Source organism: Melitaea cinxia, chromosome Z (genome assembly GCF_905220565.1).
Source record: "Melitaea cinxia chromosome Z, ilMelCinx1.1, whole genome shotgun sequence".
In the NCBI taxonomy this organism is placed as follows: domain Eukaryota; kingdom Metazoa; phylum Arthropoda; class Insecta; order Lepidoptera; family Nymphalidae; genus Melitaea; species Melitaea cinxia.
Genome location: NC_059424.1, coordinates 14,663,585 through 14,691,049, shown reverse-complemented (window position 1 = coordinate 14,691,049; position 27,465 = coordinate 14,663,585). Strand labels below are relative to the sequence as shown.

At 35.4% G+C, this 27,465-nt stretch overlaps 1 protein-coding gene across 1 annotated transcript in view; it reads right to left on the bottom strand.

Annotated features, from left to right (window-relative positions):
* Positions 1-27,465, bottom strand: part of LOC123668425 (dynein axonemal heavy chain 6) — a 61,494-nt gene that overhangs the window by 25,222 nt on the left and 8,807 nt on the right. The window contains exons 13-49 of the mRNA XM_045602157.1: positions 27,279-27,385; positions 27,054-27,204; positions 26,207-26,416; positions 25,480-25,692; positions 24,925-25,071; positions 24,492-24,668; positions 23,995-24,249; positions 23,595-23,741; positions 23,003-23,256; positions 21,864-21,982; positions 21,372-21,545; positions 20,485-20,644; positions 19,420-19,565; positions 17,589-17,740; positions 17,143-17,335; positions 16,690-16,829; positions 15,429-15,614; positions 14,803-14,958; positions 14,092-14,319; positions 13,707-13,927; positions 13,003-13,214; positions 12,755-12,867; positions 12,372-12,514; positions 10,263-10,455; positions 9,700-9,923; positions 9,284-9,539; positions 8,363-8,553; positions 7,694-7,866; positions 7,178-7,361; positions 6,845-7,010; positions 5,827-5,988; positions 5,307-5,393; positions 5,138-5,227; positions 4,561-4,757; positions 3,356-3,518; positions 487-569; positions 103-214 (exon numbers count right to left, since the gene is read on the bottom strand). Coding sequence (XP_045458113.1) covers positions 103-214; positions 487-569; positions 3,356-3,518; positions 4,561-4,757; positions 5,138-5,227; positions 5,307-5,393; positions 5,827-5,988; positions 6,845-7,010; positions 7,178-7,361; positions 7,694-7,866; positions 8,363-8,553; positions 9,284-9,539; positions 9,700-9,923; positions 10,263-10,455; positions 12,372-12,514; positions 12,755-12,867; positions 13,003-13,214; positions 13,707-13,927; positions 14,092-14,319; positions 14,803-14,958; positions 15,429-15,614; positions 16,690-16,829; positions 17,143-17,335; positions 17,589-17,740; positions 19,420-19,565; positions 20,485-20,644; positions 21,372-21,545; positions 21,864-21,982; positions 23,003-23,256; positions 23,595-23,741; positions 23,995-24,249; positions 24,492-24,668; positions 24,925-25,071; positions 25,480-25,692; positions 26,207-26,416; positions 27,054-27,204; positions 27,279-27,385 — 6,285 coding nt within the window. The remainder of the gene's footprint in view (positions 1-102; positions 215-486; positions 570-3,355; positions 3,519-4,560; positions 4,758-5,137; positions 5,228-5,306; positions 5,394-5,826; positions 5,989-6,844; positions 7,011-7,177; positions 7,362-7,693; positions 7,867-8,362; positions 8,554-9,283; positions 9,540-9,699; positions 9,924-10,262; positions 10,456-12,371; positions 12,515-12,754; positions 12,868-13,002; positions 13,215-13,706; positions 13,928-14,091; positions 14,320-14,802; positions 14,959-15,428; positions 15,615-16,689; positions 16,830-17,142; positions 17,336-17,588; positions 17,741-19,419; positions 19,566-20,484; positions 20,645-21,371; positions 21,546-21,863; positions 21,983-23,002; positions 23,257-23,594; positions 23,742-23,994; positions 24,250-24,491; positions 24,669-24,924; positions 25,072-25,479; positions 25,693-26,206; positions 26,417-27,053; positions 27,205-27,278; positions 27,386-27,465) is intronic.

Genomic DNA, 27,465 nt, shown 5'->3' with positions numbered 1-27,465 from the left:
GTGCCGACACGGTCAGTCGGAGACGTGGTTCGATCAATTTTTGATATGATATTCAAAAATGTTTTATACGCACTAAATATGTATTCCGAACGGGTAATATACCTTTAATTCATTCATCATTTTCTCTAGCTGTGCTTCTATAGCCTCAACCTCTTTTTGCTTAGCTCGTAGTACCGCCATTACGCTCTTTAATATTCCCGCTGCTTCTTTGTGTCTAAAGATTGAAGTTAGAAACAAACAGTTTTTTTATTGAAATTAGCAAAAAATTTGTTATTTCTTGTCATAATGAAGTTTACGCATAAGACTTTTCGTTCATGATGACATATCTTAGTTGAATTTTGAAATATTTGCTCTACAACAAAATCTGAACGCATTAACTATTATCGTGTATTGAATAAGAATTTTTAAATTTAAAGATGAATTAACTTACTAGCTTGAATATTAAATTTTTAATTACAGAAAAACAACAGTTAAAATAAAACTTACTTTAAGATCTTTGGTTCTACAACTCTAAAGACTTTTGCATACATATCAATAGCTTGCACCCATAAGACCATAGAACGGCATACCTGAAAACATTTATAAAAGTCCCCGGTCATAAATAATGGTTGACATTGAGCTTTTTAAAGAGACAATCTGCTGATTTCTATCTAGTAAAGCTTTGTTTCTGACCCACATTACCTCTGTGACGGACTGTCAGTATTTCGTATGACAGATCTAAGAGTGTAAGATCCCAGGCTCTCCAGACCTTTTTTATTTTTTGAAGGAAAAAACATACAATAGAGTAGTTACGGCCTACCCAAGTTCGCGCCAGACATCCCTGTTTTCCGCAATCTTTATCTAGCCTACACTGACAACCTTACGCAGGTCCTCGGTCCAGCGGCCGGAGAATGTCCCACACTACGTTTGCTAACACGCGGTCTCCATTCCATGACATGTCTGCTCCAGCGGCCATCGGTCCTGCGACACAGGTGACCAGCTCACTGCCACTTGAACTTGCTAATTATGTCGGCTATGTCGGTTACTTTTGTTTTCCCGCGAATAGTCTTATTTGCAATCCTATCTTTGAGAGAAACCCCAAGCATAGTCCATTCCATTGCACGTTGCGCGACTTTAAACTTGTGGACTAGTCCCTTCGTCAGTGTCCGCGTCTCGGCTCCGTTTGTTAACACAGGCAGGACGCGTTGCTCGAAGACTTTTGTCTTCAAGCATTGCGGAAGCTTCGAAGTGAAGACTTGACAAAGCCTGCCAAATACCACCCAGCCCAACTGGATTCTCCAGTCGGCCTCCTTCTCGGAATTTTTGCGGCTTAGTTGGATGGTATCACCTAGGTTAACATAATCCTGAACAACTTCGAGAAGAGTACCATTTACGGATACCGGATAAGCCACCCAGCATTTAGTCTAGCTTATCCTACGTCTCCGTAAAGATAACGATATCGTCGGCAAAACGAAGGTGAGAGATGTATTCGCCGCTGACGTTGATACCTCGTCACCCCCAATTCAACGTCTTAAAGAGATCCTCCAGCGCAGTGGTAAACAGTTTCGGCAACATTACGCCCCCTTGTCTTATCCCGCGACGAAGGAAAATGGGTTCGCTGCTCGTTTCGTGTTCGTTCGCTGGTCCTGGATATGAACGGTCATTGTAACCGCGTCGTACATAAATCTCAGTACTTCGATATATCGCCAGTCGATATGACATCTCTCAGAGAATCCAGGACAGCATAAATCGCGACAGAGCCTTTCAGCCTTTTGTATAATTTGCCGAACAGTATGGATAGGATAGACCACACGGTGCTGTAGCCATTTTGAAACCCAGGCTGCTCCGGTGGTTGAAATTTGTCGAGTCTAGTGGCGAGACGATTCATAAAAACAACCGACCATAAAAACAATTTATAGACGTGGCGCAGAAGTGAGATGGGCCTGTAATTCTTCAAGAGAGATTTATCGCCTCTTTTGTAGAACAGAACCACCACACTCCTGGATGTATGACGTACCTTGTATCTTGGTGTATGACGGCGTTAAAGAGTTTCGCCAAGGCTTTTAGGACAGGTCGCCTTGCGGCCTTAAGGAGCTCAGTCGTAACTAAGTTATCCCCCGGGCTCTCCCGCTTTTAAGCTGCTCGAGCGCCGCATTGATCTCGCCAACTTCAATATCTGGGCTATCTCCCGAAAAAATGGCGCAACAATGGTGCACGTGGATTTTCAGTGTTCTAAGTCCCGGGCTTGTGTGCGCTCGACGAATACAGCTGTCTATAAAATTTCTCGACTTCATTCAATAGAATCTCATTAATAGAATATTGTATAAATATTTAATGGCTCCCATACGACAAACGCGATTTTTTTGCCCCTTTTTTTACTCGATATTAATAATGGCAACAGGTAGGTATTTGAAATATTCAATAATTGTGTTTGTAGGCAAACGACGAAAAACCGACTTCAATTATATCGACAAGTAATACAACGTAGATCGACGAAAAAATAGTCAAGTAACTACGCGTTATCAAAGATTACTCAAAAAGTAGTTATCAGATCTCGATGAAATTTAAATATGACTACATGATAAACATCGGCTTTCGATTAAATTAAAAATCATCGAAAACGGTACACCCAGTAAAAAGTTATGCAGATTTTCAAGAGTTTCCCTCGATTTCTGTGGGATCCCATCATCAGACCCTGGTTTCCTTATCATGGTACTAAACTAGGGATATTTCCTTTCCAACAAAAAAAGAATTATCGAAATCGGTCCATAAACGACAGAGTTCTCCCCGAACATACATTAAAAAAAAACATAATAACGGTCGAATTGAGTAACCTCCTCAATCCTTTTTTGAAGTCGGTTAAAAAACAATTTGAAACCCATACTGCCAGACACCTTCTGTGGGCAGTATTTATTACAAGACACTTATTAGATTATATTTTAAAATCCGTACAAAACATTTTAGCAACTCTTTATAATACTATATTGTAAAAAAAAATGTCAATCAGAGATAAGGAAGGTCTGGGGTCTAGGATCTTGGACTATAACGCGCTACGAAGTACAAATTAGCCGATTGTCTTTTTGCAAAGTTCGATTACAAGTACTTGTATTATAAAATATATTATATATACAGATTAACACTTAAAACGATTAGGGACCGAAAATATACCCCACTTTGTAGTAGAGAAATAAAACAACGCGCCACATTTTTGGCACATAGTTTTTGCAGTTACATTTAGGCCAATCAAACATTAAGCAAGTAGGTAAATAGTATTATTTTTTCAAAAAAAGAAACGCATTATCATTTTAATTTTTGCAATATCAGTTTTTCAATTCAATTAGGAATAAGTTATATTAAAATATTTTTTTAATCTTACCTTTGAAACTTTAACGACGGTATCTGGATTAAAGTCTTTGTGTGTCAAATACACTTTTATTTTCTTGAGCATCGCATCAGGGATATGATCCTTGTCGTATTCCTCTAAGTTACGAATGAAGTTCACATCCGCAAGTAATTTTTTCGTTGAATCCCAATCAGGTCTATAAGTTTTATTTTTAATAGCTATTAACTGTCGATTATTTATATAATCAAAATGACGTAACTATTGTAAAAAATCTGACATCAAAGTAGAAATTAGGTAAAAAATACACTGCGTGATTGCTTATGAGAATATGCTGACAACCATTTTGGTGCAGTCGTACACCATAAGAAAAAATTCTAGACCTAGTAGGTCTTCCCACCGTGCCTCAAAAAATACGATAAGTTATTAGTCCCGGTTGTTATCGTATCTGATAGGTTAGCGGATATATGTATATACTACTATGAGAAACGACCACTATTAGTTGTCTACGGTCTCCACGGGACCATCTACTTAACGCGTTTATATATCTAATACTATTAAACGACCATTTCTTGTGTATATTTATATACATAATCTGAATCTCGAAAACGGCTCCAACGATTTTCATGAAATTTAGTGTGCAGGGGATTTTTTTTTAAAGACACCTTTTGGCTATTGTTGTTAGGTAGTGTAGGATTTTTACCCACTAAAACCCTCCTCTCTTGCTTTAGTAACCAACACCCCGGAACCGCGTTAGTATTACTTCGAGGTGTTTGGTACTCCACCCTGCCGGTTTTAGTGTGCAGGGGATTTGGGAAGCGATAAATCGACATAGCTAAGATTCATTTTTAGAAAATGTCGTTTTATCCCTATTTTTAGACAATGAAAAAAACGGCTACAATATCGTTAGAATACGAAGGTAAATTTCTCAATTGTCAATAAAGTTGTAATAGCTCAGGTGGGAAATCAGCCGGTCGGGATCGATCGAGAAGACCACGGTTCAAATCCCCATGTCCCAATCGATTATTTTTTTTCCTTTTTTTATTAATTGCACTCATGATTTTTTATTTAAATAACCAGTTCATATTTTTTATTATTATGTCGGTAAAATTGGAAAATATTATTGATTTTTATCAATATGTAATTCGTATTTAAATATGATTTCCAAAAAACACGATTTACTAAAATTACCGAGCTAAGCTTGTCACCCAGGAACTATGTATTAAATGAATTCCACTAACTTAGCTCCTAGCAGTATGCACACAGGTTCCATAACAAATCGGACAAGCGGCGGCGGTTTCTGGAAGGCCTTCAGTTCGTTTATGTCCGCCTTGTTCAGTGCTTTGAGAGCATTTTGAGCAGCTTCCATGGCAGGCATCGCAAGCGCTAAATCGGCTTTTGCTTCGTCCGCTATTTGTTTCACCTCCTCTGCTTTTATCTTAAATTTTATTAATTAATTAATTATCAGTCCTTATCATATTCATAACGCGTATCAGTCACAACACTAAGTACTACGCTGGTGGTCGTAGATTTGGTCAAGTCAAAAATTTGTATAGGCCATGCAGGTGTTTGTATTTAGTGTTTATTATTATTAATATAAAACACCGTACATCCTAATTCACGGAAATGTCAGTCGTAAAAGTAGCCAAAGTGTTAAACTGAGTCTTCAACTCTGTAGTACTAAATGAAATAATAGAATACTAAATGTTATTAAATGCAACCAAATTCATCAACCACAACAACAAACAAAACGAAAGAAGATATTCACTTAATTAATATCAGTTTAATTTAACGATACATTTGTAGTATTGAATAAACCTTAGCTTCCGCTTCGTCTTTCATAACAGCTTGCTTTACTTCGTCCGCAGCTTTCTGTTCGACTTTGAGTCGAGCTACGAGCGCCATCCCCTATTATTAAAACAATGTAAATTATAGACAATAATAGTTACGCATTAGGATGATTATTAAAATCTGATTAGTTTGGTACCTCTTCGGCTTTTTTTGCTAGAATAGGTTCCATTTCACGTACTTGCTGTTCCATCACACCGACCACCTCGTAGGTTTCATACAGTTTCTGCATTTGTAAAATTAAGAATTGAGACAGTTGGTTTTTTTTAATATTATCAATGATGTTGATTGAATTTTATTGATAACAAAATTAAAAAAATCAATAACATAGAAAACTAATTTTAAATGTATGTCATGTGTTACACTTTAGAGATGATTAGCTGAAGTTGGTAAACTTATTTCTTTTAACGGAAAACCGAAATTCTTTCTAAAGTTTAAGTAAACACTTTCTACTTCAACCTATGAACACACCAATAGGATAAAGGTTTACAATGACTTAACAAAAAATTGATTTGGTCGTTTTTTTCCTTTGTTACTTATATTAATGTTTTACTTTTAAACTTCCTACCGTTTCTTGTATTATACTCTAGTTGAGCCACCGTTTGCCTAAGTGCCTTATCGCATAGTAATAGTTTATACAAATACTGCACATAGTGTACCTGTAGTCCACAAGAAATGCGATCTCGTCCCCTTATGATTTCCTGTTGCTTTTTGTCGAGTAAATTGAGATAGAGCTTGAGTAGGTCGAGGTAGCTGCTTGGTGTCGTGTAGAAGTATCTGCGCATTTCTTCGTACAGACGCTCCGTCATCACGTCTACATCCTGATAAAATTCGTAACAAAATATAAAGCCCGGTACCTATATTGTATTAAACGATGATATTGACGTTCAACATGTTGTTTTCTGAATACATACCGCGTGTTAGAGATATAGGATATGGTTATTAGCTTGGTTTACGCCACCGTTGGGCGGAAACTCTTGAATTCAATAAGCTTGGAGTCCAGAGTAAAAGAGTGTAATGTCTAGCGAACTGGGCACGTGTTAACTAATTTTCTATGATGTTTAGTCATTGAAAAAGTTAATTATACCGCGCTTTGAAGCAATTCGGCTTATTAGATATTAGCTGACCCAGCAAATGTTGTTTTGTCATATATATATTATTAACCCCCTTGTAGCTTGGGGGTAAGAAAAATAAATGTTGGCCGATTCTCAGATCTACTCGATATGCACACAAAATTTCATAAAAAACGGTCCAGCCGTTTCGGAGTTGTATGATAACTAGCATTGTGACACGAGCATTTTATATATATGATTGTTCACTGAAAATTTTGTTTAATCACAATAAAATAGAGCCTATGTTACTCCTGCATAGTGTAGCTTTCTGTTAGTGATCGGATTTCTGCGATCGGATCAGTATTTGCGAAGATTACCCCCTACAAAAAAGTTAGAAACTTTACCTCTTTATAATATTAGTATAGATAAAACCTGGATTACCAGAAGCTTGTTGAATTATTCCCAGGGTTCGAACTTTGGGGTTTTATTTTTCAATTTGGCTTCTCTTTTATATCTTGTGCAAAAAACAAACTACAAATGTACAAGTGGTAGTATCTATACCACAAACACACAGAGTACAAAGTGACTAAAGAATATTTATGTTGCTGATGTCATTAAAATTAACCTGATGCATTGACACAGCGAGAGTAGAGATCTTTTCAACGATGACGTCATTTTCCAGCGGTTGCAAACATTGTTTGGCCACAGACCGTAGGGCCTCCGGTGGCCATTTCGTGAACCAATCGATCGTACAACAATTGACTAGCGACGGAAACATGCGGCATCGACGTCTAAGCAACAACACACACACATAATAATAGATTTAAATTGGACTGACACACAAATGTACAAAAGATGAAATAGGATGAAAAGGAACACGAAAAGAAACATGGCATGAAAAACAAATGAAAATAATTACTTTTTTATCTGAATTTTGATTTTTATTTTACATTATTACCTGAACGCTTCCCCTACAGGGCTCATACAAATACAAAGATGCAGTTTACTGCGAACACGGTTGATAAAGTAGTAATACACTGCATCTCGGTCGCTCGGATTAATGCCCACTTTGGCTGCTTCGTTGCGACAACCCGACTGTACTTGCTCATATGAATCACCTTCGAAGAGATTTGGTACTTCTCCTAAAGTAAAAAATATAAAATTAACACACTAACATCGATACTTTATATTGCGTGATTAAAATTAAAAGGTACTAATTTATTTTGTGCATTAAAGGGTCGAATCGTCGTTGTTTCAAATATAGACAAGAGTCTAAGGAAGGATTTGAAAAAAAGACTACTCATATCTTTTTCCAAAATTCAAATAGGTTTAAAGAAGATCTTGCAGGCAGATGTATTGCGGAATTGTTACAAAAATTAACGACTGCCCATTCATAAAAACTTCATATAAAACATGCAGGTGTCTTTATTTTCTTCCTTCACCATCGAAAATCCTGAAATATAGAATTCTCAACCTGAATTAAGCATGTTGTTGATGTCTTCGAGGAACTCCTCCTTGGTGATCTGCGTGTCGGTGAAGAGGAACACGGTATCCTCACCGGCGACTCCAGCACGCATGTACATGTTTCGAAGATCATCGTGAAACTCAGGCGTGTCGTAATTCCTCTTCAGCTCCATGCCCATGCACCTAATTAAGATTTACTTTCATTTTCGAAATATATTAATTCATAATCAGCAGTCTGACAGTATTGAACTGATTAAAGATTTTCAACATGATATAGCTGCATAATTACGCTTAATATTTAACTATAAGTTATAGTAATTAAAAAGAAACAATGGTAAATAAGTTTTTGAAATTTTCTATCTTTGCTAAGAAATACCTACTAAAATCTAAAAAAAAAAGAAACTGGAGTAATTTAATTAATTTAGACAATTTATCCTAAACGCTTAGTTTGTAGTACGTTTCAATCCCTATTTTATAGTTACTAATTTTAATAGGCGTGTTTAAAATTTGATCCAGTATACTATAACAGAAGCCCTTAATTATCAATATAACTCGTATGTAACTGTCTACCATCCTCGACTATTATCAAACTTTCTGACTTGTTAAATTTTTAATTTTTATGTGGCGACATTTTTACCCCATACATCATAAAAAAGATCCAAGTCATGCAACATCTCACTTGCACTCATTAACGTGTCCAGCAAGCGTTGCAACGGATCGCCGACCGGAGCCTCCCGGCCCTACCATGAGACAATGTCCTCTTTCTGCACGGAAAACTCTTGCTACTCTAACCACGTGCTCCACAGCATCACGGAACAACACCAGATGCATTTCCGCACGAGCTGTCGAGTTGTATTCTTCTAGGTATTCCTGGAATATGAACACTTGAGTTTTATCGACGAATTAATGTGATATGTGCTACAACTCATGAATGGTATCAGCAAATTCTGATATGTTAAGTTGGTGAAATTATCCGCACTGTTGGGCATTTATGGAAGCCATTAACCCAAATGAACCAATGAGTTGAAGTTCATGTATATTGTAGTGGTGTCGTGTGTTGTCTGTCGGGTAGAATAGCACCACCCCCTTCCCGTAGGGGTCGTAAAAGGCGACCGAGGGATAAATCTGGCTCAAAATCAACAGGGTCCTCGAGAAGGAAAACTTCTTTTGAAATCCGAAATGGGGTCTCCGTCAAGCATCCGTGGTATAGCTCTAAAATTCGAAAGACTCCTGCAGCCGAACTGGCTCCACACGTATCGACTCGTCGTTCCTGTGGGCCTAGCCAGTGACGTCGAGATAGTGGCGCAGAGCTTAGGCAACTCTGACACGGTGTCTGTCTGACACTGTCTAAATCGTCTGCAAAAGACGGACTAAGGCCAATGATGATGATGATGATGATATTGAAGTGGTGTTATCCAATAAAATAAGGTAGAAATTAGATAAGCACTAAAATTTTTGATTCGACATAGATCTGCTCTGACACGTATGATGTGAGTATTCTGTTAAGAGTATGCTTATTGTGAATGTGTATCGCAAGAATATTTTGCCTTAAACGATTAAATGATAAAAACAAGCGAAAACTATTCCTCCGATACTATACCCTTAATACAATCATCAATTTTTCCATATCAGGTATTTCCTGGTATATTCTATTTTCTTTAGGGGCGGCTGAATTCAAGAAATCGCCAAAGAGAAGTAAAGGTGGTTGTTCAATAATCGGATCATCTGGTATTTCGAGAATCGGCTGTTGGAAGTTCTTCTGGCAGACGGTGTTCATAAGATGATAGAAATAGCTTTTATCTTCAATATTTATCAATCGGTCGTGAAAAACACGGAGACATTCGTGATAGAATAATCTAAAAAAAGATGCGTAAAATAGTTTTTGCAACCATACGAAGCCGAGGTGGGTCGCTAGTAAATATTAAAAATAAATACAATATATTCACGAAAAAAACATATGGCCGTACGAAATTTACACGGTCAGATATTAGATTATACATATGACTTAATTTGTACCGTAGCATTGCTTGTGGCGATCTCATATAAGCAGCGTTGGCCTGCAATACTCCCTGCATGGATTTAGACAAATCTCGCAGATTAAACACGTAATGGGATTTGGCAGGCGTGGGCAACAGTTCCGAACAAATTTTGAGATATACTTCCACAGCAGCGTTCACTATTGAATCGCCGAGGACGGATACTTCGGTAACAAAGTCTTCCATGTGACCGGATAGAATAGCCTGCAATATAACATACGCATATTGCTAAACTAAAAAATTATGTGTTCTTCATGAATTCGCAATTATTGTGTCTATGACTTTCTTTCATTTAAAACCCATTTTTATATGAATAATCCACTGGAATTGGTCCAACCGTTTAAATAAAGTAATACATAAAAATACAGTCAAATATTTTTTTAAATTATTCATATTTTTATATTTTCTCCTAAGTTCAGGTATAAGGTTTAGGTTAAGATATATTATATATTAAAGATAATCAATGGTTTCATCATAAGAGTCAACAGTTTTCAACTTTGTAGCCGCAAATTTTAATAAAATACTGTAAATTTAAATACATACCTTGAATATTGTCTTCATAGCATCAGCGTTGGGCGCCGATATATAAAACATAGCAAAGTGTCTCACGAATCGGCCAGTAAGAGGATTCCTTCCTCCACCGGGAGGTGCACATGCGCATGACAATACCACGTCCAAAATCTCTTTCCAGTATAGCTTATCACGATCGTAAAGACCGCCAAAATCAAGAAACTGCCTACAAAATTAATTAATATCTTTAATAAGACACAAATTCACAATTATACATTTGTAGTAAAGTATTTCTAAAACAATATAAATATTGTCGAAATTTGTTAAAAAAAAGTCCATTCATTTACTTTAACGTTTGTTATTAACCGAATTCAAAAAAGGAGGAGGTTTCTCAATTCGATCGTATATATATATTTTAATGTACGTTCGGGGATAACACCGTCGTTTATGAACCGATTTTGATATATTTTTTTTTTTTTGTTGGAAAGGAGATATTCCTAGTTTGGTACCATGATAAGGACACCAGGATCTGATGATGGGATCCCAGAGAAATCGAGGGAAATCCGCATAACTTTTTACTGGGTGTACTGATTTTGATACCGATTTTTAATCGAAAGCCAATGTTTATCATGTGGTCACATTTAAATTTCATTGAGATCTGATTACAACTTTTGGAGTAATCTTTGATAATGTGTATTTACTTGACTATTTTTTCGTCTACCTACGTTGTATTACTTGTCGATATAGGAAATTGAAGTCGGTTTTTTTTTCGGTCTCAAATAAATTAAAATTTTCATAATAAATTCTAGAAATACAGGCATGATTCGATTTATTTTGGAAAATTAAACGTCGTGAAAAAAATGTTCAGACATACATTAGCGTTGCAGGGTGTTAGCTGGTTGTTTTATTTAGAAATCTCGCGTTTAACGAAAAATAAATACACGTGAGAGCTCGTGATATACCTATCACGTGTATTTATTTTTGACCACCTTGTGTGACCTGTATTTAAATTTTAATTAATTTTGAGAATTATTGTAAGGTTTTTGTTATTTTCTTAAGTATTAGCTTAACGCTTACTTTAAGAAAAAATCTTGATTATGAGTACTTTATTAACCGACTTCCAAAAAAGGAGGAGGTTCTCAATTCGACTGTATTTTTTTTTGTTTTTTTTTTTTTTTTTTTTTTTTTTTTATGTATGTTACATCAGAACTTTTGATCGGGTAGACCGATTTCGACAAATTTTGTTTTAATCGAAAGGTGGTGTGTGCCAATTGGTCCCATTTAAATTTATTTGAGATCTAACAACTACTTTTCGAGTTATATGTAATAATGCGTTTTTACTTGACGCTTTTTTCGTCGAACTACGTTGTATTATACCGCATAACTTTCTACTGGATGTACCGATTTTGATAATTCTTTTTTTGTTGGAAAGGAGATATCCCTAGTTTGGTACCGTGATAAGGAAACCAGGATCTGATGATGGAATCCTAGAGAAATCGAGGGAAACTCTCGAAAATCCGTAATAACTTTTTACTGGGTGTACCGATTTTGATAATTTTTAATTTAATCGAAAGCTGATGTTTATCATGTAGTCACATATAAATTTTATCGAGATCTGATAACTACTTTTTGAGTAATCTTTGATAACGCGTAGTTGCTTGACTGTTTTTTCGTCGATCTACGTTGTATTACTTGTCGATGTAATTGAAGTCGGTTTTTTTTTTCGTTTGCGAGCAAACACAATTATACCACATAACCTTTTACTGGATGTACCGATTTTGATAATTCTTTTTTTGTTGGAAAGGACATATCCCTAGTTTTGTACCATGATAAGAAAACCAGGATTTGATGATGGGATCCCAGAGAAATCGAGGAAAAGTCTCGAAAATCCGCATAACTTTTTACTGGGTGTACCGATTTTGATAATCTTTAAGTTAATCAAAAGCTGATATTTATCATGTGGTTACATTAAAATTTTATCGAGATCTGATAACTACTTTTTGAATCATCTTTGATAACGCGTAGTTACTTGACTATTTTTTTCGTCGACCTACGTTTATTACTTGTCGATGTAATTGAATTCGGTTTTTTTTTTCGTTTGCCTGCAAACACAATTATAGATTATATTCTTATCTTATTTACCGAAGCAATTCAATGGTAGGCTGGGCTCCGTATACATCGAGACGAGGCATGTTCACATCGTCAATAAATATAATAACTTTTTTTCCAAGCGGCGCTCCGATCGCTTTCCTCGGCCTCTTGTCCAAGCGCAACTCTATTACCTCCTGTTTTAACCATTTTATCCTTTAGGTTTAAATAATCATTACATAATTTATATATGTTAAGATAAGTACATGACTATGACTATGACCATTATGTAGAAATAAGTTTAGATTCTAAATTAGATCCAACTAATTTCTTTCTTATTGTAGTAGTTTTTATGAACATTTTTATTTTACAATGACAAAGTTATGCAGTAGTTTTCAAATTAAACAAAGTCAACCCTAGCAATAGTAAAAAGCAACCTGTGTTCTTGGACTGCTAGTTTGTGCAGAAAAGTTCAATATCATCGGAATGTATATACCGGTAGCAGCCATCTTTTTTAGAATTTCAGCCGCAATACAAGTTTTGCCCACACCTAAAAAAACAAAATTAATAAATGTATATGATTTTCTTTCAGAACTATCATCAGCTTAATAATAGGGGTGGGAATAAAAGTAGGTGATGAATTATTGATGCTAATGATTATATTAATTAGTTTTTGTCATATTACCAGTATTTCCCGTAAACATGACAGGCTTTCCAGCAGACAGTAGCTTCTCGAAGAGGTAACCGTATCGAACCGTGTCTACAGTCGGTACTAGCGTCTCGAAGAACGGTTGGTTGCAGTCGTATATGAACTCCGGTATTATCTCTGCCCACACCTTCAACTTGCGATGTTTAGTGTCCATAAACATATCAAAGAAATTGAAGCCTTGAGGGAAACTGGAAAAATGTATATTTTACAGAATTAATCTGCAAAAGTGTATTACAGTATTTCTTCTAAGATCATAATAAGTAACAAGAGAGAAAATATAGACCTTAATCAACAAAGTAACAGGCTGTAGATGGCATTGACGTATGTCTCGGAATTCTTTCGAAAATAACGTTTAAATAATGAAATAATATTACTGCTTAAACGTGACAAAATTAAAGCGAATTAAAAAGTTTCTCATGATTAGTTTTATATAGTCTTAGAGAAGTGAGTAAGCGCATCGCGCGCAGACACCTGCAAAACGATTTTATTTATTTATATTAAGCGATGAACATCGCTCACCCACCACAGAAATGTAACACTATTTGAGAGCAGTATGATTTGGCTGTGATGATATGTAAGGTTGAACTACTTACCAAGTCTGGTTACTCCAAATTTTGGTAATATATTTATTAATGTAATTATTGAACAGAACGAACTACTTACGATGAAGGTTTACTTACTATTCTGCTTCCTCGAAAGCCTCGAACTGCCTTTTAATTACTTCTTCAAACGTCTTCCTGTTAACTTCGAGGATGTTGCTACCGATGCACCAAACGTAGCAGAATATAAATGTGTGAGCGATATACACTTTGACAGCGGACTTTTCTGTGAACCTGTCTCCCGGCTCCGATAGCAAAGCGCCGAGGAGGCAGCACAAAGCCATCACCTTACTTATGTCAACCTAGTACATACAGAATTTAATATAATCGTAATATTGATCAAAGTTCTCATTGTATCTTACACTTATAAACTTACATATAAACAATTTTAATAGAATCAAAAAGAACTTTTGTTCTGAAAAGGCTACATAATGTTCTACTAATAAACAATGGGGTCATATCATACCTGTTTGATTCCAACACTGCACTTTGTATTTACATGCACAAAACCAATTTCGATCATCTTGAACAGTTCATAGAGGAAGTCCACGTTCTCCTGGTGAACGATGTTCTTCTCTACCGCACTTTCAAGCCAGGAGCGGACATACGGTAGGTAACCCAGCTCGTTAGGGTCGATGTAGACCATGCCACAGCGAGACACGGTCGCGGGTGAGGCTTGGGCTAGATCAGCTACCTTGTGGGTCAGGCCAAAGTCAGGAGAATTATTAGTCTAGTCTCGATTTCGTGAAGGCGTGTTTTACTTCACGCATATTTATTTTCACATGAAAACCAACATTTTATCGACCAATTAATTTATGTTTTTAGTAAATAACAGTTTATTTATTATTTAATTTTAGTTATATTTGACATATTATGAAAAACACAAATGCGCACATTTCAGTATCATAATTATTAAACATAGAAGCGTCTAAAAGCAAGGTGGCATTTATCGAAATTTCATAGGTAACAAATTTGGCATATTTTCGATATATGTGATAAAAATAGTCATGGTATTGCATACCACAACCATACTATTCACAAATACTTTAACACTATCGGGAAAAGTACAGTTTCCAATAAAAATCGAAAATAGTCCTACAACTACGATTTTTTTTACCAGCTCCTCTTTTAGATCATCATCATCATATATCAGTGTGAAAATACCTATAAATTTTACCTCAAAAACCATATGAACATAGGGCGTTAGTTTTATGCGTTCGGAATTGGAGAGACACAGCATTTTGTTATCATCGAGGACAGTGTTCATGTTTTCGATCCACACCGCGTCCACGGGACCGTCGCATATCAGCCACTGATGGTCGGGATCTTCGCACTAAAGTCGTACATAATTACATTAAATACAATACCACTAATGCTTTTTTTTTACAAATAAATGTCTGAAGTTCTAAAGTGTTAATATTTACTTTAGTCGAGAAGATAATTTTCGAAATTAATCGTCTAAATTTCTTTGTAGTAGATATTTTATGTTTTTTGAGGTAGGGCATAGCAAGAAATGTCTCACACTTTGGAGAATCGGGGAAGAATCTCAAACTTAAAGAAGATCACAGCTAAATACTGATCTCAAATATTTTGGTATTCGTGTGGTAAGGTTCCTGGGTAGGGTCAGAAATAGAATCGGAAATGCGCTTGTAATGCTCCTGATGCAGCAGGCGTTTGTAGGCTACGATATCCATTTATCTACCCCCAGATGGACCATATCCTTTTTTAATTTACTAGTATCGTAAAAGAAAAAAATTAAAGGGTTTAACGTACCAGATTAAATATGACGCAAGTAAACTTTACCTGAACAGCAGTTCTTAACGACAATGGGAGTATGCCGTCGTGCCATTCCAAGGTCTGTAGATTGACTTCACCGTACAACTCGCCAATGCTTAGACTTTTAGGATTCATTATATACTTGTGAACAATCTGGTACTGCGAACCGACCACGCCGTTCTCACATAATCTTGTGTACGTATCACCTAGCACCTAATGAAAAATATAAAAATGTCTAGTATCAGGTTACTATTTGATACTGTAATAAAATGTAGTGACATTTTCATTAATAGAAAGAGCATAAATTTTCTACTTTCGATTAGCAGACACTCATGTCTAGGAATTCCTTCCGACATATCAGATGTTTTCAAGGAACTATTAATTGAAGTATCTGAACCATTTTAATTCAACAACATACTAAAAAAAAAAAAAAAATTATAATTAAATAAAGTTAACGCTAATGTAATTTCATTTTTATTATAACCTTTGATATTGAATAATTAAAACACTTTTGACCAAATTCGTTACTAAAATAATGGTGTTTGTTCGAAAACGAAAAAAAAAACGACTTCAATTACATCGACATTAATACAACGTGAGTAGACGAAAGAATAGTCAAGTAAATACGCGTTATTATGGATAAATCAGTAAGTATTCATCAGTTCTCGACTAAATATGAATAATAAATCATCGAAATCGATCCATTCTGTAAAAGTTATGAGGCATATACGTTATTAGAGATAACTCAATAAGAACTTATCAGGTCACGATTAAATTTTAACACGAGACCTCATGACAAGTACCACTTTTCGATTAAAAAAATAACCATCAAAATCACTCTATCCAGTACTTCTGAGATAATACACACAAAAAATATAGTTGAATTTAGAAACTTCTCATTTTTCGAAGTCGATTAAAATCATGTTCAATATATGTATAACTAGCTGACCCGGCGAACTTCGTATCGCCTAACACAAACTTTATCGTATGGTATTAAAGTTCAAATTGACTTTTAAGTATTATCACAAATCTTTTGTATGGGAGTATAGAAAAGTGTTGTTTTTAGACTTTTTCAGGAAATTTTAAATTTTTTTTTTTAGAATTTTTCTCTCCGTAAGAACCATCCTCGTACTTCAAGGAATATTCTAAAAAAAGAATTAGCGAAATCGGTCCAACCGTTCTCGAGTTTTGCGCTTAGCAACACATTCAGCGACTCATTTTTATATTATAGATTATCGTTTATACGAGACGTGTTAGGTACACAAAGTAATAAGCAATACAAGCTCACGTGTAACACAACAGTTTTGCCGCCCCCAGTAGGTCCTACAAGCATCACGCCCCAGCGCACAATCATCGTTTCATGTAATTGAATCACTTTGCGTATTTGACATTCCATTATTTGTAGTTTTCTCTCCAGCAAAATAATTTCTGTTAAATGCAATTTAAGTTTATTATGAGTATTACTTTTCCTCAAAATAAATTGCTCAGATTTGTAAAAGTATTTAAGATGTATTACTAGAAAAAAATATAATTCTTAACCAATCAAGCAAGGGATGAAGATCAGAAGAAGCGTCGCGATACCTTATAACATATAATGTGGAATAGATAACGCATATATGTATTATTATATTGTAGAAACATCAAGTATTTGATATTATCGATGACCGTATTTGATTTTGTCCGTCAATAATTACTAGTAGTCGAGCATAGGCTAGGGCTAGGAATAATTCATACAACTTACTAATTACTTCCTCCATAACCGCATAGTCGCGTTCTGGTAAATCGACCCCAGGAAACAGATCTGAGAGAATACCAGCAAAGAGTATAGCATCGGCCGCCAAGAATTTGGGCAAGTTGCTATCATTTAGCGCGCAAAGCAGCGTTTTTTCTTCGTGCTGATCTGGACTTGCTCGTTTTAATGCTCCAGCCATTACCTTTCATGAAAAATTTTGATATTATTTTAATTGTACACTATTTCACTGAAAAATTCTAGTCGTTTCAGTCAAGTTCCAAACGACCAAAACTTTTAATTATATCGCGTCATTATTGTTATCAAGGAAACTATGTTCCACTTTATTACTTTAATTTTAGAAATTGTAACATAACATTTTATATAATCATATCTAGTATTATTTATAATTAGCCTTAGTTCATAATATTGATTAAAATCTAAATGACTTGACTTACAAGTACACTCTTAACGGCGCGCATTCCGAAGTCGTAATGATCCTGCTTGGACAGTTGTTCACTCGACAATTTGTACATCTGCACCATTTTCTTAGCAAGACCCTTAGAAGATTCAAAGCCCTCGGAGTATAGAATAACTTCAGCGATTAATGCTACATAAAAAAAAAAATAAGTTAATAATCGTAGTTCGAAAATATCTAAACAGATGTTATTTTCGTAACCCTCAAGATATTGATTGATCACTGAAAAAATCTGTAACTTAAAATGCAATCCTCCAATTTTTAGAATTTCGATACCAGGTCGTGTGGAATAAACCAATAGCAACAAAATTATTTAATATACGGCTTACTTATCGAACTCAAAAATTAGATTGAAACATTTCCCTCAAATAAGCAAATAATTGTGTTTGCGCGCAAACGAAAAAAAAACCGACTTCAATTACATCGACGAGTAATACAATGTAGATCGACGAAAAAATAGTCAAGTAATTACGCGTTATCAAAGATTACTCAAAAAGTAGTTATCAGATCTCGATAAAATTTATATGTGACCACATAATAAACATCAGCTTTCGATTAAATTAAAAATTATCAAAATCGGTACACCCAGTAAAAAGTTATTGCGGATTTTCAAGAGATTCCCTCGATTTCTCTGAGATCCCATCATCAGATCCTGGTTTTCTTTTCACGGTACTAAACTAGGGATATCCTCTTTCCAGCAAAAAAAGAATTATTAAAATCGGTATATCCAGTAGAAAGTTATGCGGTATAATACAACGTAGGTCGACGAAAAAAGCGTCGAGTAAAAACGCATTATTAGATATAACTCGAAAAGTAGCTGTTAGATCTCAAATAAATTTAAATGGGACCAATTGGCACACACCACCTTTCGATTAAAACAAAATTTGTCGAAATCGGTCTACCCGGTCAAAAGTTCTGATGTAACATACATAAAAATAAAAAAAAAATAAAAAAATAATTGTGTTTGCTCGCAAACGAAAAAAAAACCGACTTCAATTACATCGACAAGTAATACAACGTAGATCGACGAAAAAATAGTCAAGCAAGTACGCTTTATCAAAGATTACTCAAAAAGTAGTTATCTGATCTCGATAAAATTTATATGTGACCATATGATAAACATGAGCTTTCGATTAAATTAAAAATTATCAAAATCGGTACACCCAGTAAAAAGTTATTACGGATTTTCGAGAGTTTCCCTCGATTTCTCTGGGATCCCATCATCAGATCCTGGTTTCCTTATCACGGTACTAAACTAGGGATATCCCCTTTCCAACAAAAAAAGAATTATCAAAATCGGTACATCCAGTAGAAAGGTATGCGGTATAATACAACGTAGGTCGACGAAAAAAGCGTCAAGTAAAAACGCATTATTAGATATAACTCGAAAAGTAGTTGTTAGATCTCAAATAAATTTAAATGGGACCAATTGGCACACACCACCTTTCGATTAAAACAAAATTTGTCGAAATCGGTCTACCCGGTCAAAAGTTCTGATGTAACATACATAAAAAAAAAAATACAGTCGAATTGAGAACCTCCTCCTTTTTTGGAAGTCGGTTAAAAATACAGTCGAATTGAGAACCTCCTCCTTTTTTGGAAGTCGGTTAAAAACTACACTCTGGAGACACCTAAATGCTAGGACATACACACATACATTTTATATATGTGGATAAAATCTTCATATTTATTATCATTCCAAGTAAAACGTACAAATTGAACAAATTGTGAAACTTAGTAGTTCAAAAAAATGCTGAGACTTGATCACTTCTAATATATCAGAGAAAAAGTAAATAATGAAATATATTCACCATAATCCGGTACCATCATGGATATAGGTCGAAACAAGGCCTTCAAGTTATCAGGCAGTTCTGTGCGGCCCGCGTAGCCTGGGTTCATCGTTATGAAAGCGGCACACGTTCGCACTAGCTTAATCTCCCGACCCTCGAACATAAACCTGTTCCATTCATTATGTCAGCTTATTATTCGGTGCAGGATTACATAAATGATAAAGATGTTTGGATTTATTGACGAAGTATGTCATGCTAAATATTACCAATTTTATATTAAAACACAGTATTTTTAACGGGTAGTTTATTGAAATTTCCCGCCGATTCCCCTCTGCAGAATTTACATTTCGAATCGGTGGTCGATTCACTTTTAACGAAAGTTAAAACTTAGATTTGTGAAATGACGATTCAAAGGTGCTTTTGAAGCCTGTTTGAATAAAGATCTAAAATCTAAAGATTTCGATTTACACTATATCAGAGGTGCTCCAACGCAAAAATCGCATGTTTCTAAGTTGTTAATTCCTATCTATTATACTAACTCAACGGCTCTAGTGGAGCGGTGCTTGTGGTCACCAAAACAACGACAATCGCGGAGGAGATAGTTGTAATTTTACAAATGTAATAATAATAATAAATATCTACACAATACACACATGGTCGTCTGTTCCTAAAGTAAGCAACTTAATGCTTTTGTTATAGGTAATAGCCGACTGGTATATTTGATAAACATACTTATAAATAATACATATATAAATAAATATATACATTACACCCAGACTCAGGGTGGGAATCGAACCCACAACCCCCGGAGCAGAAAGCAGGGTCACTACAAACTGCGCCAACGGACTAGTCACTATTATTGAGTGTATATATTTATTTGTGGGTTTCTCCACAGTTCCTCGAAGATCAGGCTAAGCTGTCGCTCTCAGTTATCAAAGACACCTGATAGCAGTTGCAGTTGATCAGTGGGGTGGATTTAGCTCGGATCCTCGTTCTTTTTTTCCTCCGCTTGTATTTCCGATGAAATAGTTTAACAAGTAGGCTCCTAGCTAGGAACCGATAATGTTATAAGTACATTTTACATACCGAGACTGCCGAGCAACCTTCGCGTTTCTGATGGTAATAAGTTGCTGAGCGATCACTGATAGCACCTCGATGTCGATACGATTGAACTCGTCGAAACAGCACCAAGCACCGGAGGTCGCCAAGCCCGAAAAGAATCTCCCCATCATTTTGTAGTCCAGACCTTTTATATACATCATTTATAATTACGTATCTATAAATGTATTGTGTTTTCACTCGCGTTAGTTTGTAAAAGTAAGTAGCCAGTAAGTAAAGCCCTATTAAAGAACGATTTTGACGACGCGTTGGCGCAGCGGTAATAGTACCGGCTGTTGCGCTGGCGGTCGCGGGTTCGATTCCCGCTCACGATAGACATTTATATCGACCATATAGATGTTAGTCGTGGTCTGGGCGTTGTGTTTGTGTATTGTGTGTTTCGGGACCCTCAAAACAGGAGAAAATCCTACTGGGGGATCCGTTGAGTGTGAAGCGTTTATTAATTATTAATTTATTAAAGAAAATGAAATAAACCTAAAGATTCATAGATACCTTCACTTTTGAATCTTAGGTGGTAACTACGAAATATTTGTGCCCCGCGGTTTCAATCGCATTCGTTTGAGAAAAAATGAATGATGATGAGAAAAAAATTAGCTTTCATCGTTAAATGGGCTATCCAACACAAAAATAATTTTTAATTAAAATAATTCGAACCAGTATTTCCTGAGATTAGCGCGTTTAATCAAACAAACTTTTCAGTTTTGTGATATTAGTATAAATGTGCATATTTTTAAAGAGTAAACTCCAACATTAGGTGTGTAATCATTGTAAACTATCATAATATGTAATTAAGTATAAAAGTAGCAAAAAATTCTAAAATATTTTATTTACTACTTTAATTGTTTTATTTATACCTTCCGAGCAATTAAATACGACGCATTGAATGGCAAGTGCCTTCGCAAGATCCTTCGTAGTTTCCGTCTTGCCAGTGCCGGCGGGGCCCGCGGGTGCGCCTCCAAGATCGAGTTGCAGGGCGCCCATAAGGCATAAGTAGCATCGATCAGTTAGCGGTGTTATTACTAGGACACCTAAAATGTTTGATATCATTGAAAATTTAAAAAAAATCTCGACAATTTATTTTTCTATTCGTGTATTGTATAAATACTACACAGCTAATTTAGTACCGAGATGTTTTTTACGTGATAATGCAAAAACATTGTGTAGAAAAAAAAACAAAAAAAAAGAACTGTCCACTTTGGAACAGTCGTTCGGAATTTAAGCGTGCACGTACATTTCAGAGATTATTTTATTATTTTTTAAGATTTTAGACAATATTGATTGGATTTTTACCTAATAGTTTATTAAATTGAAATTTATATGTATAAGATCGTGAAAAAAGTTCAAACCTCCAGCGCCAAGATATTCGTGTCCGTAGATGTACATAGCGCTGGACATTCTCGCCACACAGTTGTCGATTTCTTCCTCCCAGTAGTAGCGGATCATCTTCAACCACTCAAAATCGTCTCTACAATTCAAAAGAGAGATGTAACAATACTGATTTATTAAAATAGTTGTTAAAATAACATCTTAAGAAAACGAATTATTTGATTCGTATTTATAACTCCGCAGGGTACAGGATCATAACGAACAGGAGCGAAGCAATAAACAAAGCACGAGAGAACTGCGCGTATCGCCTAGTTAAAAATACAGAATAGAAAATATTTATCAATATGATAGTATGTGGGTAGTGAGAGATGATAAAGTAGGAAATTGTTACATTAGAGAGGCTTACAATTAACATATGTGACTAACATGTCTAATACTTACAATTAAATGAGCAATTCTTATATATATATAATCTGAATGTCGGAAACGACTCTTACGATTTTCATGAAATTTAGTATGCTGGGGGTTTCGGGGGCGATAAATCGATCTATCGGATTCATTTTTAGAAAATGTCGTTTTATCCGTGTTTTTAGGCAATGATAAATTGGCTACAATATCGTTAGAATGAGAAGGTAAATTTCGCAATTGACTTTATAGTTGTCATAGCTCAGGTGGGAAATCGGCCGGTCGGGATCGACCGAGAAGACCACGGTTCAAATCTGATATCACCAGATCGATTATTTTTTTCCTTTTTTTTCTAATTGCGCTCATGATTTTTTAATTAAATTAACAGTATATATTTTTATTATTATGTCGGTACAATCGGAAAATATTATTCACATTTTATCAATATGTAATTCGCATTTAAATATGATTTTCAGAAAATACGATTTACTTAAAATACCGAGCTAAGCTTGGTTACCCAGGTACTTAAATTGTATAAAGCATTATCCTATTAAAACTTCGTCTAATGCCTTTTGTTCGTGAGCAAGATAGCCAATTGTATGGCAATGTGTGTATAGTAATTTACATCAATAGGTATTTTACGAAGGTCAACCAAATAACTGATTAATGTAACAATGTGATATAAGAAGCGAAAAGAGCAGAACGTGATAAGAATTAGTAAAGGCAAATAAATAATGAAAGAAGACAGTCTTACGCCTTTTGTACATGCTTCTCAACCATATGCGTGATAGTATCCCGAGCATGGACATCGACTGTGATGAGAGCGCACAGAACTTTCCGGAACAGAGGACTGAGGTCTTTCCGCGTTAAAGCCGCTAGGTCGTTCAAATCCGAAATACACTTCTTCTCGTAGTTCAAAAGACCGGTGTCAATGCGCAATGGCAGATCCAGAGCGAATATTTCGTGGACGCCCTTTGCCCACATTATTTGAGATACGGCTAGGACAACCTAAAAAAAAAAAGGTTTAAATAATATTTAACAAGTAATTGTATACTTTCTAATATTATTTCGTGTATAGTATATAGATTTTTTTTTTTTCATTTTTAAATGGTACAAAACACTATAGTTATTTTTATTTAAAATTACGCATACAATTCTTGTTCTTAGAGAATTTCTTATCATTTTAGACAAGTTACTTAAATATTTGTGTGTGTGTGCATGTGCGTGTGCGTGTGCGTGCATTTTTGTGTGACTAGTATGCCAAAATAGCGTAATCGCCAATATATCGGCAAAGAATGATAATATTTTAATACCTTACACTAGTTTATAGTATTAGATGTTTATACCTGGTTAGCATGGAGAGTAACCCAGTCGACTCGTGGACGCTGCATATAGTCACGCAAAGCAAATTTCATACAGCGCTTCACCGATGCAAACATCGCTTCTTCTACTTTACCCAACCAATCTTCCACATTCCCTCGAGCTTTTAGACCCTATAAATAAAATTATTATTACATCGCTATTGACCGCGATTTTAAATGCATAATTCCCAATCCTGTTACAATTTTGAGACAAAATCAGCCCAGTGTTTCATCAACTTTCGCAAGTTTTTTTTTGTTTTTGTAATTTAGCAGAAAAAGTAAAAAACATTCGTCCAGGTCTCTTAATTAAACTTTGCAGATGTAATAATTTGCGTTATTATCATTTCAAACTAGTTTCGTATACTATTATAAACTATTAGTCAACCTTGCCCAAATTAACTCTTTCTCCTTCCGGCGAAAGCATGGCTATTATATCGGTTGTCAAATCTTCAGGCTTAGCCGTTTTGGCTAACTTAGCTTGTAAGGCATCTCTCGTATTGAACGACATCTCCTTTTCGACCAATGTGCCATCTTCTGTTATCTCCATTTCGCTTTCAGGTAAACGCACTCCAAACTCAAGTTTAGCAATCGCATCGAAACACTTGCGAAGATGCGGTTGTACTGCATGCGGGTTGCGGGTCTATTTGCGGGACAAACGTACGACTTTTTAAACATAAAATATAAAGAAACTTATTAAACCGTCTTATAAAAAAAAATTGATGTCTAGAGCCCGGTTTCTACAATATACTCAAAAAACGAATCGGTTTTGATTATAGGGCCAGACTTATCCGTAGTTTATTAGTAAATTAGCGTTTGATATTTTATGTTTTGTATTCCATAGAATTATTTCTAAAATAGCTTTTACTGTAAATTAAGTAATACCTGCGCCAATATTTCCAGCAGTTCATCGTTAGAGAGGAAAAAGAAACGTGGAAATGCGACGCGTTTAGTTTCCAAGTACGCCTCTAAGCACTTCATGATTTGATCCAGCATTTCGTTATTTCGCACAAATTCTTCATAAAGCTTGGGTTGTGTTGCAGCCGGCATTGCTAGTGGTACCTATAAATAAAAACATAAGACACGAAAAATGTAATCAAAATATTTTAACTAGCGAGATTCGAAAATGTCATAATAATGTTTTGATATGGTATTAAAATACTCGTATGCTACTTACTGATTAATTGATTGCTAAAATTATCGTTAATACAATTGTAAAGATCGTAAAGATCATAGTCGGATACGAAACTCAAAAGTCAGCATAGTGTTCTATTATTTATTACACAGTAATTGTTACAGCTGATAGCTGATGGGTTACCTTCGCTAGTTTGCGCATAATGTCCTTCCAAGATTTATCAACGATTGTAAATAGTCTCGTTTCATTAGGAAGCTGTCGCTGAATGTCTGGAGCGGAAAAGATAACTTCCAGGTAGATCCAGGTTTGTTGACATATGTACCACTCCTCCTATTTGCAGGAAAATTAATTTTATTTAAATATACTTGCCCTAAAAACATTCAATTTATCTACCTAATTTATTTTTTAATATTTTAACTTGTACGTTGATTGTTTTTAAATATTAAAATAATCTATATATCGGATGAAGGTAGATCTCTCTCGCTCATCGTCTCAGAGTACTCGGTCTACTATGGGCTTCAGTGGTCAATGTTGGGAGAAGTAAACACAATTTATGATATCTCCAATTTATTATGACATATACACATAAGTTAAAAATATTTTAAAAGATAGATTGTCAGTCTGATCTTACCGGTACCAATAAACCAAGTAGGCTTTAGTTATACAATTTATTTGGACTATTTTACAAATTAAAAAAATCCTCCAGATTTATAATAGCAATGTCGAATACAAGCTTACCAAAGTTTTAGCGAACAGCTCCAAGTTCTTCGCCCACTCCTCGACCCTGCTGCGGATCGGTCCACAGTTTCTCGAGCTCAGTATTGTGCTCACGTGTATGTTGCTCTCGTCCACACTAGCTTGTATCTCATCCAAGCCTCCCAACACGTAGACATCTCGAGCGTCCTTGTGTAATACTACGGGGAACTCAAGCGTCGCCCATATTTCTTCCACCTTTGATATGAAATGTTATTACTTTATGGTCCGCAACAACAAGAACATCAAGAGTATTGCCAACCCTTTCCCCGACCCTCCCCAGAAGCTCTAGCCGCGTTACTTACCATTGGAACATAACATTACTTGAGAGCAGTATTGCTTCGTTGTGATTATCTGTAAAGTTGAATGACTCCCCACTTCGGGCCGCTCCAAATTTTGAGCTAAATGTTTTCTGCTATGCCTTACCTCAATGATAGTTTATCATATTTTTGTAATTGCTGTCTTCTTCGCGTAAGTTTTTTAAGAGCGATATTTGGATCATATTGAAAATATATTTAAAAATTTAGAAACAACAACAAAAGCTGGCTACAAACGTGATTCGAACAGTTACAGTTAGTACTAGAAAAAATTTCGCAAAAATGCACCAACCGTGACTCACCAATTCAACTATTCCAAAATCATACGCCAAAAGATTCTTATGGAAAATAAAAATATGATATACACAACACTGATAGACAATCCTAAATCATACCTTCTTTAATAAAGCCTCGAGACCGGCCTCTGAGCTTGCTTGTCCTGCGACCTCCATCAATTCCTCTGCATGCTGGAATGCCTGGAGTTCTTCTAGCATGCCTAGCGTCACTACTGTGTCAGGTGTAATACGAGTGTGTAGTATCTCCTCAATTTTTATCCAATGACGTGGCTTCAAGGCCGGGTTTCGGAGATACGACATAACTGGCAGCTGATCATAATTTATATAGTTAATTATTTTCATTTTTTGATTAGTCAAATCTTTTGGAATAGTATTAAAACTAATGACGGTTGCTGGTTAGAGTTCCATCAGAGTTGCTTATTGTATTTACACCTATATATGTTTCAAGATAGGGGCCAGGCTTTAATAGGATTTTATTTATACATACATAATTATCACTATATCCTCTCTTTCTCCTAAATGAAAAAAAGAGGCCTACGCTCAACGGTGGGAAGTTACAGGCTGCATCAAGTAATTAATCAATACTAATTTCGATAATGATACGATAATATATTTGACTGTTACTGTAGGCTGTGTGGCAACGGCATTAAAGAATATAGCCACCCAATGTCTTTCCGTGGGTGTCGTAAAAGGTGACTAAAGGATGATGATGAGTGTCAAAATGATGGTTTTTATGATGCTAGTCTAACACTTAGTGTTAAAATTGTTCTATTTCACAATTTTTAGTTTGCATCAAGATTGAGGAGATTGAAAGGCAATGTAAGTAAACTTTGATATAAATAAATAAAAAAAGTGATAACATACAATTTTGCTACGATGGTACTTATTATGAATATAATTTATGACATTGTTTGCATTACGATAAAAAATTCGCTTATTCAACTACCTTTTCTTTGATGATATCGATTGTCTCCTTACATCTGGGTACTATTTTATTAGGCGGCAGTCCCTTGTCGAGTTGATTGAATATCTTTCCGAAGTTGATCGTTGTTGACTGTATCTCGTCCATATCCAAAGTATTGAAAGGCACTTCATACCTTGATTATGAATAAATTATCTTAGTAAAGTTTATATAAAGTAGTCGCTATTATGACGTTTATGATTATGTTACCATGTTTTGTATGCGTCGTTCCACTCCTTTGCAGATTTCCAAAGCATTTGCCTCAACTTGACGTCATTAATGGCTTCATCAAGTTGTTCTAGTCTAGCCGGTGGAATCTAAGATTTTAATTTTAAGAGAGCAAAAAAATGTTTATCAAAATGTTATACGGAAAGTGATCTAAAAATCGGCTAGATTC